At 42.2% G+C, this 20,502-nt stretch overlaps 1 protein-coding gene across 1 annotated transcript; it reads right to left on the reverse strand.

The window, feature by feature from the left end:
- Nucleotides 1-555: 555 nt before the first annotated feature.
- fam120c (family with sequence similarity 120 member C) lies at nucleotides 556-19,617 on the reverse strand. Its single transcript, XM_083894652.1, has 17 exons — nucleotides 18,078-19,617; nucleotides 16,157-16,403; nucleotides 15,947-16,029; nucleotides 15,200-15,328; nucleotides 13,585-13,687; nucleotides 13,407-13,474; nucleotides 12,953-13,227; nucleotides 11,969-12,131; nucleotides 11,797-11,880; nucleotides 11,442-11,613; nucleotides 8,806-9,055; nucleotides 8,444-8,558; nucleotides 7,847-8,056; nucleotides 7,358-7,598; nucleotides 6,948-7,083; nucleotides 6,509-6,572; nucleotides 556-6,394 (listed from the first exon to the last, which is right to left on the reverse strand). The coding sequence occupies exons 1-17, from the start codon at nucleotides 18,591-18,593 to the stop codon at nucleotides 6,137-6,139; spliced, it is 3,114 nt and encodes a 1,037-aa protein (XP_083750778.1). The 5' UTR covers nucleotides 18,594-19,617; the 3' UTR covers nucleotides 556-6,136.
- Between the last annotated feature and the right edge of the window lie 885 nt (nucleotides 19,618-20,502).

The raw sequence follows: 20,502 nt of genomic DNA on the forward strand, positions 1-20,502 counted from the left end.
TTTATCTCATTGCATCATCCTTTGTACATTGCTCTTATATGACATTTTTTTGAGGTTTGTTTTAGCTTTTTAACATCTTGCTGATGCATCCTGTTTATTTATGTAGATGTTTTGCATCACTCAATTGTTTTTGATGATGTCGATGGTTCATTTTGAACATGAAACATTTACATAAAATATGACAAGAATGACAAAAAAAACCTTAACTTAATCTAAACTATTATAGTTTAGATTAAGTTAAGTAGTTAAACTATAGTAACCAATATAGTAAACCAATAATTTATATGACAATTTAATTTTATATTTTATACTCGAATTGTCAGTCATAATTTAGACATAGTAACATTATCAATATCACAATAATTGTGGCCATAATTTGTAATAACATAATTATAATATTAGCAATCATAATAATCACTGGTGAAGATACTCTTACTACCACCACCAATAACAAAATAATAACCCTAGCAATTTGAGTCACGGTTCGACTCAAAATCGACTCTCGGTTCAAAAATTGATACAATGCATTAAAATCATGACCCTGGACACAAAAAATACTTTTTTTACTAAAAGAATAAATTTTATTTCAGCACTGTAAGTCATTTCCCAACCAGTACAAACATGACTGCCATCTTTATCTCTTTCTGAACCATTCCTCCCCCTCCCTCTGTGAGAGCAGACCACCAACAGCCAGACAAATTTAAATTTAAAAAAAATTAAATCAAAATAATAAAGAAAATAAAAACAAAAAGCTTTCTTTTTTCTCATCTTTCCACAAACAGTCTGGTGCTTCCATAATGCTAACAATGACAACAAATTATACCAACCATAATTATAACGGCAAGAATGATAATATCTCTATGACAATAGTATTATGGATAAAATTTAACCCTTTTTTTTTTTTGCTGCACAGGAAGGTTTGGGTGGTACATTTTGCTGAGGGCGTTGATTGACGTGACAACAAGCACCCCATAATGAGTAACTAGAGACCCTTACGGTGACTGGCCGTAGGGGTGATTGAGGGGGGACTGGTGAGGGGGGAGTGGCAGTGTAGAGAGAGAGACAGACAGAATAGGGACCTTCAAACTGGACAAAATGCTGTGAGAAGATCAGAACAGGTACAAAATACAGATGAATCCTTTCCACATTCTGTATGACAGACATTAATACTGTTCAGCTTCTTCAATACTTAATAGTTTGTCTCTATTCTGGGATTGTTGGTTCTCTCACTATTGTCGAACTCTTCAGTGTTGCTCCCATTTTTTCTTTTTTCTTTTGCAGGCACAGAGGCAAAGTGCTTTTATCCACTTGACAACTCTTATCTCACCGAGAGGGTGAATTTTCCTTCCGTCACTTTAGCTGAGATTGTTAGTCGACACTGACATCTTTAAAACATCAAATTTGACCATTATTAATCCATGCAGCCCAAGTTGATAAATTAAAATTGCATGGTTTAGTCGAACCTAAATTAAAAGATGTTCAGTTTATGACTAAAAATGAAATGTTCACATGTTGGATTTTTGTTTTAAAAATGAGACCGAAAACCAATTAGATTTCTAATAATTGATTCACTGGCTAATCAATGCAGCTCTTAAATATGAAAAGCTTTGTGATGTTTAATAAAAGGACCATCCAGTCTCAGATTTGTGTAATGAGGAAAATTCAGCCACTTTCAGCAGCCTCCGTGTCCACATACAGTATGAAGAGACTCAGTATCGCCACGTGTGCTCTGTCAAGCATTGCCGAGGGAGTTTTGAAGGCAAGTTTGGGAGCGCACAATTGACTTAACAAAAGAAAACCGCAAAAGAGGGCGCCAAAACCCCAGCATGACCGAAAGCATATTTGTCACTTTGCATTCCTACTTGTGTATGTCGATCTGATTGCGAGTGTGCAGTGGGATAAATTCAGTCAATGAAAAGCTTTCAACTGAGCAAGAGCGAGCGACGAATCCGCCCACCATGCCTACAAACAAAAACTGATCAAACCTGCCTCCTCGATCACTGTCCACCAACACACTTCTTTCCTTTTTCCCTGTCTGTCTGTGTCTCCACAACAACCACAGTGTAAAAACACTGTTGTGTCACAGACTTGTAAGATGAATCACACGTGCTGTAATGTCATTTTATGTATATATATATATATGTATATAAACATATATATATATACTTATCAGAAAACTTGTTACTCGGGGCAGAACTGTTGGTTTTGAGCGGGGGGTACTATGGGGGATTTATAGGAGGATGCTAGGTGCACTTTGGTTCTCAGGTCTCGGATGTTTTGCTGCTTTGTGCAAGGGCGCAGAGTACAGCTTCAATTGTCAATGAGTTGACCGCAAAATCATGATCAGGGATATTATGAGAATCAAACATAGTGCAGACAATGATTTTCAATTCGAAAAAACGGGCAATATTTACTTACGCACAGAATAAATGGTGAAGTGGTCTAAAGATGCCATATAAAATACAGGTAAGGAAAATTGCAATCATTACAGTTCAAATCTCTAGGTTGGCTAAGCGTATTTCAGTACTAACTGAAGCAATGGTAGAAGGATTAGAAGATGTAATAACATTAAAAATAGTAAGAAAAACACATTTGCACAATTGAATAAAACGGTTTTGATTTTTTTTTTCTGATTTTTTTTTCCAGACTCTGGCTAGATACATATAGAAACTGATTATCAACGTTAACATAACCTTTACTGTTAGTTGGATTGATTAAGGGGTGGGGCAGCCCAAAGAGAAAAGAGGGGGGAAAATGGCCAATAGTAAATGTCCTATAGGCTAAAAGGAGAGGCAGAGAGGGAGGTGATCAGAGTGAAAGACAACTTAATTACAGGGGTTGGCAGGAGGGGTTCAACTGTGTGTATAACATCTGTATTTGTGTGTCGCTGCTTTGATGAGAGTCAGTGGGTATGGTTGTGTGTGTCTGTGTGTGGATACGTCTATGAGAAAGATATGAGGGCAATGGGAACTGAAATGAACAGTTTGGGGGGGAGGTGAAGGGGAAAGAGAAAGTGACATAGCAGTAGGGCTGACGTAGGAGGGTGGGATGTGTGTGGGGGCGGGGCTGGGTTAGGACAACAAACATAAAAATCACCAATCAAATATCTATCAAACTAAAGCAGACAAAGACAAAGGAGGGACACTACATCATGTTTTTGTTGACTTTTTTTTTCTCCATACTAGCTACTGTGTAACTCAGGGTTTAACATCAATGCGTCTTTGTGTGCATGTGTATTAAACGTGTGTATAGATGGTCGTTTCTGTGCCTACCTGACGACACTGCAAACATGTTTTCTGCAAACATGTTTTTTTGTTATTGTTCAATCCTTTCATGCAAACATGTGAGTGCGCGGGACCTTATCTGTCAGTCAAATGTGTTACCAAATGATCTCTGATGAACTGACAACCACTCCACTGGGAACTGCACAAAATTACTTCAGTACAAAAGCAGAGAAAATGTGGCTGGTAACAAATACAACTGAATACATGTCCGCCATAGGTGTGTTTTAATGTATGTGAGTCTCTGTGTGTGTGTGTGTGCAGGTGTGTGTGTGTGTGTATATAATGGTTATCTGGCAAGCGGAACACGAGAGGGCATCGTATAACGGATCACACTCTGCTCGCTGCAGAAAAGCCATCTTCCAGCATTGTACTGTTGCAATACACATATTTGTACTAATGTCAAGTTGAAAGCAGTTAAGTATATGGCTCCTAGTAAATCTAGACTTAGTATTTCGGCCAGTGGAGCTATATTCTCTAGCCTAGTCTTGGTGTGTATTACAGTCCTGTTTTAAGCCTGACGCTGGTTCCTACTCTTAACCTATGAACACCTACTTCACTCGTATGCTTAATCCCTACCAATAACGGCTAACTTGTCCGAAACTTCTCATTTCATTTGGTGTTGGTGTAAGAGACAGCGGCACAGCCCAGACCTGTGATGATGAGTGTAAGCCTACACTCAAGGCCGGGTGGGTCAACTGTCAGCGTTTCACTGTAATATATGTAGAGTTCATAACAGAGGGGATGTCTGACGCGACTACATTAACATGTATATCGTCAATGTTTGTTTTTGTTTCCTTCAAAAACGGCATTTCATAAGAGCTTTTTTTTTTCCATGTCAATTTTGTGGCACATGATAGAGCACAAGTCATCAACATAGTAAGGAAATAAGGTGCTTCTTGTTGACTTGCCTTTTTCTAATGAGCTCTTTCCAAACTCTCAGTACGTTTATAGAGATTACAACGTTCATGGCCAGCATCACTCAGGCAAGATTTGTCTGTCTACTGCTTTAACATCTGCAGTTGTGCTACCAGTAATTGGTAAAAAGTACATGTGTATTTCCATATTCAGATGAAACCTATTGTGGGGGGGACACATCTCATCCACTACTAACATAAGTGCTCTAATAAAACAATTCAGTTTCTTATGAGTCTCAGATTGTGAGTGGCAGTCGGGTCCGCCATGAGGACTCCCTCTCCCCTGTCATGTGACATGTGATTCAGCCGATGAAGCCTCAGCTTTGGCTGAGGTGCTTCAGGGCAGAGAAGTGCTTCCTGCTGGTTTAAAGTGACACACCAGAGCTCTGCAGGGACAACAGCTCGCAGGTGTTGGGGGCTTTCATCGTGACAGCAGTTGCTCATTCACCACTCGAGGGTGGAGGTATTTTAGAGGCACTGCTGCCACACCCCTTTTATATATCAGTGGCTGCCTCAGTCAGCAAGCCTTATTAAACTTTGGAAATAACTTTTTTTTTTTTTTAGAAATCTGAAATGATTCCCAGGAATCCTTGACAAATACTGTCAATCCTTTCAGCTTCATTGCAAAGTTCATGAGTGAATGTGTGAGGCCAGTCTCAATAGAACTGGCAGCAGAGTCAACCAAACCCTCACTATTCATCTCCATCTTTTACTGAGCGGCGATATTCTTTTCTTTTTGGCCTGAACTCCAGAAGGTGCCTCAGAGTTACTTTATTTTCATTACTCTATCACCTGGTAGAGGACTGTCCAGTGTGGTTTAACATCTTTTAAAACAAAGTGCTTCTTTGTCTGAAACCACTCCATTCACATTCTGACGTCTCTCAAATAGATCTCTACCTTTAAATGTAGTTCTACATGTCATAATGATTTACTTAAGTGCGGGGGAAACCCCACACAGACTCTCAATTCAACTGTACAGGGGCTCGTTAAATTTCATTATATTTAAATACAACATTAAGTGCTTCTGTTGGGATTATACAATCAAAGCTTTGGGAGGAAAGGGGCAATGGGGAGGGGAATATAATATAATAATGCACTTTTTTTTTTTGGAGGAGCAGGGTAAAATCTTGCGTACTTCAGGGCTTAAGGTGCAGAAATGCATGGGGTTTCTAAGCACAGCTAAGCACAAGGCTATGCTATATAGGTCAAAGTAAAATAGCACGCTAATACCATGGTGGCGCAGAAGTGCTATAGTGATAAGTTAACCAAATTGAATTTGTTTGCTACAAGCAAGTGTGCCAACACTGTTTAGCAGTGCGGGGCATGAGGGTCACTGCACAGAAGAATGGTGCTTCACTCCGAACGTCTCTGAGCTTGTGCAAGACAACCCTCACGCCAGATGGCTATGGCAACAAACCGCATCAACACGCAACTACCGACCACGGTGACCAGGCCTAGAAGCTGTAACCATGGAAACCGCATCCAATTTGTCACCGTAACCACAAGCTTAAAACCTGTGTGCAGAGATTCAGGACCTTTAGAACATAAAATAAGAATCTTTAACTGTACAGATACCCATACTTAAGAGGGGCCTTGTTTAAATTGGTGGGTCATAAGGGGGTGGGGCTTCAAGCTTATATTTACTTTGAGTGCGGGAAAGAGGCATTTAGGATTTTTTTCAAGGGGTAGGGCGCTTACAGACCAATGGAGAAAACCTCTCTTCATAGAACAATGTAAAACCACATGAGAAACTAAAAAGGGAGTGACGGCTAACTGCTTTAGCTTTTCACATGGAGCAGGAGAGAGGAGGAGGAGCCTCGCTTCATCTCCTGCTCCATGTGAGGAAATGCACAGCTAGCATGTGGGGCTACAAAAACAGGGAAAGGCAGTCAAACACAGATAACTCTCTCAGAGCACTGCATCCCGGGAAGGATGCCATTACTCCTCCTTCTGTAGCGCTCCATCTGACGGGCAGTCGTCAAGGCAACAGGGGGCCTCCACTTCCACCCCCTCTGATTGGTTGTCTCTGCTGGCTAAGGCACACGGGATTGGCTGGGCCAGGGGGGCCAGCTCCAAGGACTGGCCAATGGCGGAGGTCGCTGAGCTGCCGTTCAGCTGCTGAGTTGAAAGCTCTGATGTGGAGTCCGCCTCCTCTGAAGACTTTGGGGGACTGCTGCTGGCTGGAGGGGGTGACGTCTAGAGTAGAACAGTCAAAAGTAGCAAAGCCATGTGATACAAGGTACAGTTATGACGTTCATGTCACAATATAAAGTACAGGACAACAGAGCTTTGTTGCTGAATGGGTCATACCTGTGTTCTGTTGGTAGGTGTCTTTTTCGCTCCCTTTAATTTTGCTGGGATCTCTTTACCTCTCCTGTGATGACATTTAAAAAAAATAAATCATCCAATCATCCTCTACCACTTTTTCCCCCAGGTTTGATAAAAAAAAATAAAAAAATGCAACGTGACCACCAACAGTCTGACAGAGTAAGAAGATGGTGAGAGGAGACCTGGTAAAGTCTCTTTTTTCAGTTGAATTTATCAGAATTCACAGAGCAACCTCTTGATTAACACAACAAAAAAACAACACTCATATTTAACACGATTTCACATATAAAAGGTAGAACTAATAGCAGGCATCTGTGTTGTACAAAATACAACCTTGGAGAATCGTTTAACCATAACTATATTGTAAAGCATTGTGGCAAGAAGGTTGTTTTGAAGACTAAAAGATCTAGACATTACTCACCCTTTACCAGCTCCCACTGACACCACTTGCATGTTGAACCCCCCTCTCCCACGGATTGGTTTGTTCCCAGCCCACTGGCCAACCACCATGCCAGCTATCTCCAATTTTCCTCCCTGAGGGGGGATGGACTGAATGCCTGAAAAGCAAAAAATAAAAACATTAACATAAGAGGCATTTCTTAGAGTAGGAAAAGTCCCAAGTAAAATATTACAGCAATCACCCAATACTAAATAAAATTATCCACTGTGTTGTGTCGACAGTATGTAATACATATTACATACATGGAGAATCCAAAGAGTTTACAAAGATGAAGGTTCACTTTTATGCATGTGTTTGGAAGAAACATCAGGGGAACTTGATATTTGTTAAAAAAGAAAATGAGCTTTAAACGAAAGAAAGCATAGGTGTACCTGGGAAGGCTCTGGGTCTGTGCTGGGCAGGGTGATGTGGATGGTGAGGGTGATGATGTGGGGGCATGCCACCCATGGGGCGAGGTGGGTATAGAGGAGGCATGGGGTAGAAAGGGGGTACCATGGCAGGGGGTAAGAAGGCAGGAGGTGGAAGGGGTGGAGGAGGGGGAGGAGGACGAGACAGGTTGATTCCTTCAAGGATCGCCTGACGCATCTTCTCAACCTTAGACACCAGCTCCTCCTGTAGAGAGGACACACAACTGTTACTGAGGCATGAACACAAAACACAGCCGAGTGTCGTCTGACATCACTAATGAGATCAAAATTATTTTATACACACCCAAAAACACTAAAAGACCAGGTGTTATCAGCAGCCTATTTCAGGCTTCTTTACATTTAAGGCAGAATGGCTGATTTGTTGCTGAACATCTTTTTTTTTATATATATTTGTGTCCATCTGTGCATCCATTCACACCGACAGGTCCGTACCTGTCCCTCACACATGTCAAGCAGGGCAGACCGGTCACGGGAGGCCCGCGCCAGTTTGCTCTGGAACAGTTTTCCGTCAAAGAATCCCCAGGGACAACAGTGTTCCCATGGCAACGGTTGGCCACAGACATCATTGATGAACAGTGCTGTGTCAACACCAGCCATAAAGAGAGCAGCTAGCTGCACGCCACGGGCATCCACCTTCTCCACCTGACAGCCAACAGACAAAAAGGAAAACGGCAGCAACTTAAAAATTGCACAGTACACACAAAGAGGAGGAAAGTAGAAAGACAGAGGTTCTGAATGATGAGCTTGTGAACATATGGTACGTGGGCACAAGCAGCATGTCACAAAGGAGGATCGCAAGAGAATCTGGTATTGCATACCATACCAATATCATGTTAAACTACCCACCAGAATATCCAGCAGACTGACACAAAAAATCATTAGTGGGATGGCCTGAAGACACAAACCCTGATCCACCACTGTGTACTAGGTAACATATATCAGTCAGAGCTTTTTCTTTCATTTGAACATAACGAGTAGAGTAAAAACAAAAACAGAAACACCTGGATTAAGAGAGGAGTTGGTTATCACCTTGAGCTCCTGTAGCTGGTCGGGTTCATAGAGCTGGCTGGAAACTGCTTGGGCCAGGAAGGCATCCAATTCATGTCTCTGGAGGATCCTACCTCCAGGCCACTGCATCATATACCTGAGAACACAGCCAATTTGAGTATAGTCACACAATAGCTTGGTGAATGAAGTCAAATAAATCACAATAACCGTTCATTATGTGACAGTAGACCAAGACTGTGCTGAAAAACCCAAAAGCAAGTAAGCAGAAAAAATTCAGTAAAATAATTTGTGTTTATTAAGGTCCTTTATATAACAAAGAAAAGGTATGTGAGAAAAAAGCATTTTTAATGTTGGACAAGCAAATATGTACAACCCCATCATACCTGAGCACGCAGCACATGAGCAGCAGATGCTGTGGAACCTGTGCTGGATTGAGAAGGGCTGGGCAGTCAGAGCGAAGGCAGGCCAGGAAGGCCCTGGTTCTCCTGGAGCGGTCCTCACTGGCACGACCCAACCACAGTCGTCGCAGGTTGGGGCAGGTCCACTCCCGAAAACACAGGGCCGGAACCAGCTCTGGAGTCAGGGCAGACTTAGCCTTACCACTGCTCCACTCTTTGACAATCACAGGAGGAACTGTAACACAAAGACAAGAGGTGCAACAGGAAAACAATTAGAAATGTTCTAGAGACAGTGATGTTTCAGTGACACATTATTGATGCATTGTTGAAATACTCATGCAACTGATACAGGATACGCCCAAGGGGTTCCTAGGATAGCTTGGTTAGCTAGCACAACAGACAAATACTCTGATGAATGGTGCGGCCCCTTAGCAGACACGGCCTCTGTACATGGACTGAGCATCACTGAAATCTGTTGCCAACTAATCGACACATGTCAATTATGCTGAGCTACACCGAGCTAACAGTACTACGGTGCTTCTCAAGCAACCACCACTGTCCTGGGCATGACACTGAGTGGGCAGATAAACAATACTGACAAAACACCAACAGCATCTGTGCTGTCGTAAAACCAAGTCACATCAGGCAACATCTCAACATTAGACAGGTCACAAAATATGATACTTTTAAGGAACCTGATTTTGACACGACGAAATTTCATATTTAAATATTTAAGGCCAAACAAATACCCTGTAATGCTCCTTCAAATTTCAACAGTAAGATTGTCAAGAGGTCCTAGTTATGAGACCTGTTGCAATAATCGGTAACACTTTATTATAAGTACACACTATTAGCATTAGCATAATGCATGAATACTCATTAGTATGTAGTTTTTAAACAGTTATAAATGTTTTACACTGAGAGAACAGTCCCTTGTGAGTCAATCAAAGAGCTTGTTTGTTGGAGGTGGATGCTGATTGGCTGCTTCAGTACAGCAGCTATTTTGGACTCTGTTCCTCAGCTGATGGGATGAGTAAAACATTTATATCTGTGTTTATAAACTACATACTAATGAGTATCCATGCATTATAAATTCAATATTTATTCATGCTTAAATAATGCTAATAGTGTGTACTTATTATAAAGTGTTACCTAATAATCTGTAATAGAAATGGATGTGTAGTTCCCATGGTTGAAGTGAATCTCAGACAATGTCTCTCTTAGATCATTCTGACATTTCACCCCAGGAAACATAACCAATTACAACAAAGAGCTGTGACGTTAGTAGGAACCAGAATCAAATCAAGCTACCATTAATGACTTGTGTTTGCCGAGTAACATATCCCACGCCGAAAGAGCAAAATTACAACAGCACAGAGTGGCACTCTTCCTCAGGCTGTCTGGAAAGTCAGCAGATTTCCAACCATTATAAATCTACTTCCCTTTACCGAAGGGAACAGAGAAAAGACAAAGTACGCAAGCACATAGTACAAAAACAATGTAGGATCATAAAGGTGCTGTGGCCTGGTGCAGTATTAAAAAATGTAGGAGTGGGAGGTTTTCCTGGTTCTATGTCATGGTAGATTGTAAATATTCAACACAGACAATATATTTAAAATGTTAAAGCGGACCTAGACTGGAGGTTCAAATTAACGCTGTTTTTTAGTGTGTATCTCCGTCATTATCTTGTTAAAAGAAGCCCTGAAGGTTCAAAACAAACAGTTCAGCCAGTGCTGAGAACGCTGTGTTGTATTGTAATCTCGGGCTCAGCGAGATCTCTGAAAAAACCTGGTCCGGTTACCTAAACACCGGTTCTCCTGAACAGCAAATCATGTTGCTCCGGGCACTAGTCCAGGCACATCCGGTTGTATACATTGAACTGCAGAAGAAGAATAACGTCCGTTGTGGAGGTGTTTCACAAGCGACAGTGTCTTCTGACTCTGGGTCTGACTCTGGGTCAAAGTCATAAAAGGGACTGCGGCGGGGAGTCGTGACAAAGCTATTTTTAAACACTGTTAAATCAATGTTTTGATAATGAGTAGCAGTGCATCCACCGTTCCAGAGGGGGGAGCTGCGCTTCTGAGAGCGGGTGTGCTGAATAGTATTGGCCAATAACAAAACTCTGTCTTCTGGGTGTGAGATTTATGTCTGAAATGTCGCGGCTCAGGAACAGCGTCAGAAAAGATGATTACTATCGGCTCGTTAACAGCAACTAGGAGGTTTTTGACCATAAAAACAAGTGAATGTATGTAAGTAGCCCATAACTAGCATATATGTGCAACAGGACCACTCTAGGTCCGCTTTAAAAAATTTTTTTAAAATGTTTTTAAATTATACCACAAAATGTTTCATATGAATTCTGTCATACCAGCCAGCTATTGATACTGGAGCGTTTACAATAATATTCTCTACAAGCACTGACCAACCACAATGCCAGTGGACTTTGGTCATTGAAATGCTGTCATCACAAAAGCATTGTGGCATCACTGTCTAAGAATAAACATGATATCCTGTAAAATACACTCCCATTATTGATTGGATTGTACAAGTACAGTCAACAATGATCACTCCATCTCCTACATTGTCCCCATATATCTACTCTGCTCAGTCTTAGGACATACCTTCCAGGGGAGCCCTCTTCCGTAAGGCTAGCCTCTCCAGGCGGCGATGTGTTTCAGCGAGACTGAAGAGGACACCGTAGGCATATTGTCTGGCAGCACGGAACAGCAGCGAGGCAGGAGGCAGCTCTGAATTACACTCATCCTCTATACACACTGGCATCTTCATCTCACCCTGGGGGGACGGGGACAAGGGAAGTTTAAGACTTTTGTTGTTTTTTACATTGATTTTCTCTGTCGCAGTTTTTATGACCCTTGTTTTGGTCAACAAGATGACTGGGGGGGCTTGCAAAGATAGTATGTTGCATCAAAACTGTAGTATTCCTATATTTTTTTTGAAAGCTTGTATCCCATCTACCTTGGTCAATATGTGGTAAATCTGGGGGTACATCAGTCCTCTTCTGTGTCTGTGTTCGGCCACGCGAAGAACCTCAGCACTGACCTAAAAAGACGAGCAAAAAGACAGGAAACCTGTTGAGAACCTGCAGCTGTGACGTGGCCAAATATGCTGTCAGTTTTAGCTCTCCCACCTGAGGTAAAGGGGGTGTGGTTATGTCCATGTGACTCCGCGTCGCCATAGACAGCAGTGACGGAATGTTTGACCCGCTGCCGTTACCTTGAGTACCCTCTCCAGAGGCTGAGCCCCCCCTTCCAGCAGGATCCTCCCACCGAGAGGGCTTGTCCGTCAAATGGCTGAAAGAAGAGTAGAATGAAGAGTTTAATTATGTTGCCTGGCATTCATCTGTATCAGCGTGAGACAGAAAAGATGACTCTGACCCAGAGACTGTCCAACTAATTAGTAGCACTCCAAATAGCCTTAGTGGATACGGTGTAAACCTAGTGTCAACTAATGCAGTTTCTGCATAAAGAGCTTTATCCTCAAAAGCATTTTTTGCAAATGGGTCAAACCTTTATCATGTGTGTCAGTGGTTAGGTACAAATAAATGCTATGGCAGCATGATTAAAATTCTCCCAGATATGTAAACTTAATGAGTCCAAGGTGTCCCAGTTCTGACTTTTACATCCCATATTTGGAAAACCCATGGGTCAACAAAACACACGAAGAGGCAAAAACTGAAATCATGCGTATCCCCCACAGACAATTTGCTCTGCTGCTTTTTCCATCTCTACAGGAGCTAATCCTTAAAACTGTTTGCTGTATCTGGGCTACATTACACAGTAAGCTTGTTGACAAAATAAAATTAGTCGTGATGGTGCATGGTGCAGTGCATTGTGGGAAATGTTCATTTTACAGACCCGATTTTCAGCAGAAACAAGTACACATACCCCATTATTTTTGTGCAAGACTTCTAATTCAGCATTTCTGGTCAGTAGTTGTACAGCTTTAAAGATAACATTGCTTCTAGAAAAACAGGTACAACATTTTATTATCATTAACTGATAATCAATATTATAATAATATAATCAGCATGCACCAACATCTGTCCATATTTTGTGTTGTGCAGAGTCCATATATGATATTTAAAGTGATCTACTGACGACAATGTTCTTACTTTGCGTTGCTGTCGTTGGGTTCATCTCCATCTGATGACGAAGAGGGCGACGGAGAGGGACCAGACTGACCGCCAGTGTGATGATTGGGTAACCGACTTCCCCCCTGTGTGGAATCATATGGAGCTGACCAGTCTGTGTAGCCCATCTTGCCCGTCAGTGTGTCATTGCAGTCTTGAGACGGTGGCGGGGGGTTCTGGAACAGAGGGACAGGGCCAGGTCCATATGGGGAATTTTGATAGGGTGGTTTTAACCCTGGAACCTGGGGGGGAGGGAACTGTAGTTGGACCAGAGAGAAAGGAAATGGGTTGGAAAAGTAAGGAACACAGTGTAGAAGTAAAAAGAGATCACATGCCCCAAAGGGGTCCCAAGAGCAAAAAAACATAATCCACCCTTGTGGATTCATATAGAGCAGAGAACAATTACACACACATTAAAGAGAATTAAATAACCCACCTGATTCTTTCCAGGCATCCCCATGTGGCCAGGTGGTCCCCCAAATGGATTGGGTCCAAACCCAGGTACTGTGCACAGAAACAAAAAACCACATCATAAACAAAAATGATACATTTAATTGCTGTTATATCCAGATTCAGTTGATGAAATGATTTTTGTATCCAAGCAGTTTACTCACAGATGAAGGAGGCGGGCCCCATGCTGGGTGAACGTGGTTTGGGGGCAGCGGAAAAATACTCCACAGCTTTCTTGAACCGATCCACCTTGTCCTCCATACGAGACTGTGAAATACAAAATGCGCTGGAATTATTTGAACATTGAAAATGTTCCTAAGCGGCTGAGGCCTTGCAGAAATCGGCAGACTTATTTCCCTTCAGATCAAAGCAAGCAGTTTGAAGAGAGCCTCGTTTGCCATTATTGTTCATTTGTTTTCTCTGCCCGACCTCAACTTATAACGAGTCTGAGGATTCTCAGCATTAAAGTCAAAGAATAACCACAGGCACCATTGACAACTGCAAGATTAAAACAGTTTTTTAATTCAAACTACCAGATTAGTTTTACATCCGTTTCCAGGGGAGAAAAATGCATGTATTTATTAAACGTAAAGTGCTGGGGATGTTAAAGCTGTAGTGCATAACCTTTAAACATTAACAATTGTCAAAGCAGTTTACACAGTTATGAAGTGTAACAGCTCCACATGACTTTCTGTGTTTTGATCTTATGTTGCCGAGCAAAACAGCCATGCACAGCACACAGAGATGAGCAACATTGCAGCAGTAAAGCAAAACGGTTGCACACGGGATAAAGTATGACTGAAAACACAAAGAAATGCCCACGGAAAGTCTCTTCATGAAATACTTATCATACATCTACTATTTTTTTCATTGCATTTTCGAACTAAAACAACCTATGACCAGGAGGTCTTTTTTTAACTTCCATATCTGAAGTTTACATGCATGCGAATACACCCAAGAATGGATATTGCATGAACATTCAGGTACACTGTGCACACATGAGCTGGTATATATAAACATTTGATTACATGCATTTGTTAGCTTAGCTGCAGAAACTACTACAAATGAAAAATGGCATTTATCAAAGATTAAATCAGTTTCTGAACTGATACTGACAGTAATTAGGCTTTTCCATTATACAGTTCTAGCACTACTCGACTTAACTTGAGGTCATTTTATACCGAACACAAACACACAGACTAGTGACGAGCAAAGCAAGTCATGCTCGAACTGTGTAGAGGAAAAGCGCTATAAAGCAACTAAAACAATAAATATACACATTTACACGGCACAACAAATGCATTTGTAAAAAGAAATCTTAATAGTCTTTTAACAAAGAAGCCCTTTGATTATATTTAACAATTTGGTGCCCTCTCCTGATGAACTGAAACAAGTTAATCCAGTTAGGAGCATAGATTTATCCTAGGCGTGGTAGAAGTCTATAGTTTAACACTGATGGGTGAGGAAGAACAGATGCTGACTCAAGTTTTGTGTCAATAGCAATGACCTAGTTAACCATCAACAACAGTCTGTTATGTAAGGTCAAACACTGGTAGAACGTGGGGATGAAACACCTCCAAGTCCACAGTTTAGCAAAAATCGCAAACAATTGCTTGTGGTGCTCTAAATCATGAAAATAATGAAGTGACACATGCAGCTGAACCAAAAGTTCTTACCAAACTTTCACAACAGTAACAATAAATTGTCTGTATATATTATGTTTTAATTTGTGCTAATTCACATAAAAAGATGAAAAGAATAAAAAAGACTCTGACCAACCTGTGACTGTTTGAAAACATCTCTGGCAATGGCATCGAGGTTTCCCAGGTCTTTGATGGAGGAGACGTACTCCGAGACAGCCTTGATCACCACCTCACAGGGGGGCAGCACCAACTGATGAGCTCGCACCTGTGACGACCAACAAAAAGCACAAATGTTTGAATGTATTTAGTTAACGTAACACTTTACATGTTATGACGACTATATCTTTCTATGTGGGAAATTGTGTGATGATGTGAGACAAACTATTAAATTACTCTATTACTTAAGGATATGACAGAAATGAAAGGGCTCTCAGAGGTCAAAATTGAAACACTCCTATGCACTGGAATCCGCACCGACAATTTAATTTGGAACTAGGGCTGGTAGATTTTCTGGTAAGACATACTACATGGACTCATCACAGCAAAAACTGTTTTCCTTTATCTTCAAATCTCTTGTAGCATTTTCAAAATAACCGAACGGAACAGAATTAAAAACACATTTTGTCTATGGTGACTATGTCAAGTTTGTAGCCCACAGATGAGATAATATGAGACAAGTAGATACATGTTACATCTATATTGCATGCAGACAAGTGTCAGATTATCTGGAATAAAAAATTCATCTAAAGTCAGAAACAAGAAAAGTAAAAAAAACCAGGAAGGATAAGAACATAAAACTAAGAAAATCAGTCCTGGTCAAAGTAAGTATCTGGCTGTATGAAGATGTATTGGTGAGATCTGTGGGACTTTAGACATTAAATACCTTGAGAGAAGCTAGTGGGTGTTCTGGTCCCAGCAGACTCCAGTGGAAGGCAGCCAGGTCCTCATCAGGCAGAATATGATTTCCTGTGAGAGAGAAATTATTTTTTGTTTGCTGCTCCAATAAACAAGCAAGTCTCTGCATATCAGATAATGGGATATACGTGTTGAAATGTATGTATGCTGAGGTATGTGCATATGCATTGCTCCTTACCAAGCAGAGCAGCAAAGCAGGGCAAATGCTGTGTCTTTAGCCCGAGCTGCCTGGCGGCTTCAGACAGCAGATATTGGTGTGTGGTCAAGTTCTTGCCATTCCAGCTCAGTTTGAGCGCGTGCGAGGAGAAGTAGGCGGGTACGTTGCAGAGTGCAAACTCAGAATCCTGAGCAATCAGACCAGCAAACCCATAGTCCCTGTAGAGAGACAGCACTTCCTGGTGGTGGTCCTCCAAAGTCTGTACAACCTGTAGGTGCAGAAAAAGCCCAGTTGTTTCATTAAAACACATCTGGCAGGAGTTTGATACATTCTTTTGCAACTTGGAAGAAGTTAAGATATGTTACTATTATCAGTTTATCTCAGTAATAACTTCATCAAGTCTCAACTTCAAAAATAAGTGTGTCTTTCAAATTTCTTTGAAAACTGATTATTTGATATTGACACATAAGCCATTTTAAGATGCCTCAACTGACAGAGCTACAATTAAATAATCAAAATAGTCGTGAACAAGCAGCAGCTGTTAAAATAACAACCTAAAAATCACTTAAATATTACTTATTTTATCATGAAGGTGGAGCTCCGGGACTGCCAGTCAAACTGACGTGACCAACACTTGGTGTCTTGGATATTAACAAAACAATTTAGCTCTTTAATAGGCTAGACAATGTATAACCATTTCTATGTAATCATTTCCAGTAGAGACCAGGTTCCTGATGTTGTAGAGAGACTGCTTCTTACAATACAAATTAAAAATATATGCGTTAAAACAATAATAATATTATTTTTTTAAGTACAGGTGGAATCACAGTGTGTCTTACAGTAATGTTGGTGTGATTTTGCATTTACAAGTAACATTTGAGTGTAAAAGACGAGCATGCATGTTGATGGGAACACAAATCACAGGCATAGTAAGGTTAGGCTTATGGAAAAGCTTAAAATAGGTTGCGTTCAGGCAGACAGGAAACAACATAAAAAGCCAAATTTCCCTTCTCAGAAACATCCCCTGAAGTTCGTCAGTGCCCCATAATCACAAATGACTGCTTTCTTTATTTCACTTAATTCTACTACATTTGGAGGGGAATAACAATATGTGCATCTAGTTTGTTACATCAAATCAGGTATTTTCAAGCACAAAAAAATAATTTCCAAATCCTTTTTGAAAGTCAATAATTTGTTGAACTAAGATTTTGGAAACTGTCAGGTGAACTGGGAAACTATGAATAGTATATCCACCCTGCAGTTGTTCAACAATGTATGAAGGGTTCATTGGGTTGATGTTATGTCATACATAGGCCACACTAGGTCACATGTTAGACAATATGAGTTCCTAAGCACTCTCAAGTAAGGGTGCAAAAGAATGGTCAGACAGCAGGTGTCAAGAAAGCACTAAGCAAGCACAAACCTCAGCCAAGATTAACTGTTTTGGTGGTTTAATCCTTGATGAGAAAATACCACCAAATTCATAAATGTGCCATGACCTACTACGAGCTCCAGAAAATGTTACCAAAATCAGTTCAGTTATGCTGCTCCGAGACTTTTCAAGTACACAACTCCAACAATACACAGTAATTCACCTCATCTCTGATTAAACCAACCAAAATAAACCCATGACAGCGGAGCAAGGCGGCTACTGCTTCAGCTACACAGAGATACACGATTTACTGGTTAGACAGAATGTTTAGCAGATTGGGCCCGTCTTCTGTAAAGTATGAAATAACATCACAGATTGAGTCATTTTGGTGGCGAGGACAAGCAGCTGCACTTGCTCACCAAATGAAAGCAGTGGAACAGCGTTGCATGATACAAGCTAATAAATGGGCGTGCTGCTACTGTTGTCGCTGCTGCAAAAAAAGGGGGGCAACTGTTGCAAATTAACGATCACAGTATAACAACTTCACACAGCCATGAACACTTTGCTCACCCGCACTCGGAAGCGGAACATGGCGAGGCGGACGCAGTGACTGAGGCAAGCCGGGGGCAGGAACCATGCCCGGGGAGGCGGGGTGGCCTTGCTGCCGACGTGGTTGACTATCAGCTGCGCCGTCTGTCGCTGGCCCTGAGCTCGCCGCGCCCACTCTGGCCAGCGCTCCTTTCCCAACGTGCCGTTGAAAACCACGACCAGCTCCAGGCCACCCTGATACAGGCAGGCCTGTGACAGGGCGGCCAGGTAACCAAGCATGGCGTTCCACTCGCCCCCGCACACCCAGTCCGTCTGATAACCGCCGTAGAGGCGCTGCAGGCCGGAGTCAGCGTCGATGAGGATCCTGGCTGGCGGGGGCGGGGGAGGCATGGGCCCGGGGTGATGTGGGTGGTGGTGTGGATGGTGGTGATGAGGGGGCTGACGGGCCGCGGTACGGGCGAGCTTCAGGAGGTCCACCGGGACAGTGGCCCCGGGACACCGCTTCTCTAAATACTCTTGAAAACCCTGCACTCCCATGACGGTGTTGTTAAGCCGGTGCGTCTGGCCGGGAGCGGGCTCTGAATACGTTCTGAACGCCGTGTTTGTAATGTGATGTGGGGCGAGACTGCAGCTAGCTTTGCACTTACGGCAAGCTAACTGGTCTCGGTGTAGACTAACTGTACTTTAGTTAACCCTGTTCAACTACTTATCGGCCTCTCAAACCGCTGAAATGAGTCGCCGCGCACTGATGTGCAACGCTGTCAGCTAACGACGCGTGTTCTCAGATAATTAGAAAGAAAAAGCCAATTTATTTAGTTTTGGTCGTGTCTGCTCTGCTTAGTGTCCATCCCTGTGGATTTTTGGTGAGATACCAACAAGGCCAGTGCAGCTAACTACAGCCAAAAAAAAGTTCAACAGATTTCCTGCTCCCATAATTTGGATTTAACATAACTAGTTTCCGAAATGTAGTTGACAACAGGTCGCGGAAATGCAGCTGTTTGGTGGATACTACTGTGAAATATCAGCAAAATAATGATCCCGCTGGTGTGTGCACATGGAACTGTATCGATACTGCGCATTAGTTAGCAACCCACAGGCTGGCTGGCCACTTTGCCGACATGATGTTAACCCAAGCGGCTTCTTAAGTAGTTGTAGATTAAATATGTGCAAATTTATTCCGCATTTACACCTCGGGCTAAATGTCAGCTAGCACGCTGTTGTAGCTCAACGGCTCGTCGGCGACAGACTATTAAAAAACTAACTAGCTCGCCGTGTGCCTGTCAGACTGACTGACGAGCTCTGCTGATATTTGCTAACGGTGTGGCTAGCCGTTAGCTGCTGGCAGGGTCCCCGACGTGATTTTGACGCGTCAACTCCCGAAGACAAGTCCGGGGTGGACACGACGCGGAATGAGATGGATGTTTGACGAAATAAAAGAAAAGTAACTAAAAGAAAATAAAAATAAAAGCCCGATGGTGCCTCCCTCGCTTTCGTCCACACTCACGGCTTCATGTTGTAGAGGGGAACATTACTTCCAAGCGACATCAGCCATCTTGCGACTTCCTCGCGGCCCAGTGGAGTGGGAGGGAAGGTGGAGGGAGTGGAGGAAAGAGGAGGCGCCGCCGCAGAGAACGCTGGGAGATGTAGTCTCGCAACTCGATCACGTCTTACTTGCTGGCGCTGTCGTCACAACAAAAATAAACTACAACTCCCAGCATAAGGCTGACAATGGCTGAATGAGGATGAAAAACTGGAGAGTAGAATTTCGCTACGGCGTCCACAAGTGTTTGAAATAGAAACGCCGACATGTGTCACTGTATTTAAACGCCCAACGGGTAAAACAACACACACGTGAATAAAGAAAACATACAAATGAAGAACATTGAATGAATACATTTTTGTAAAGTGTTGTTGTTCGGTGAATTAAAAAAAGATGACCGAGTGATGTTGGTCCAGAGTGGTGTAACAGGTAGAATGGTTTATGATGTATCTTTGTCGCCTCCTTGTGGCCGCGTTGAGCCCTGAAGAAACTACACCAGAGACTGTCCATTAAAATCAATTAGCAACACAAAATATTGTTATAATTGATATGATTTTATAATTCTATACTCGCTATTTGATGCACAACATGTATGCAACACCTGATTTAAAGAGCAGCAATACTTAAGACTGCAGGTCCTATTGTATTCGTATAGATTCTCTTTTTTTTGTATTCTTATATTGTGCTTCGATGACGTCACATAAAGATCAAAGAACATAATCGCGCAGAAAAGACAGCGAGAGAGAGAGAGAGAGAGAGAGAGAGAGAGAGAGAGTTTAAATGTGAGCACGGACGGAGCTCGCTCTCTCTCTCCACGGTCAGAGTGATGATGAGTGTCCGGTGTTTGCGCCTTCTGACCGGCTCCATGAAGGGCCTCATCAGCAGCAGGCGATCGCTCGGGGTAGG

This window comes from Microchirus variegatus (genome assembly GCF_963457635.1).
Source record: "Microchirus variegatus genome assembly, chromosome: 9".
Classification (NCBI taxonomy): Eukaryota; Metazoa; Chordata; class Actinopteri; order Pleuronectiformes; family Soleidae; genus Microchirus; species Microchirus variegatus.

Coding starts and splice junctions, on each gene's coding strand:
- fam120c (XM_083894652.1), bottom strand. CDS start 18,593: ATGGGAGTGCAGGGTTTTCAAGAGTATTTAGAGAAGCGGTGTCCCGGG. Junction 16,404..18,077: donor TGTTCCGCTTCCGAGTGCGG/GTGAGCAAAGTG, acceptor CTGCACCTACAG/GTTGTACAGACTTTGGAGGA. Junction 9,056..11,441: donor GAAGAGGGCTCCCCTGGAAG/GTATGTCCTAAG, acceptor TTTGTGTTACAG/TTCCTCCTGTGATTGTCAAA.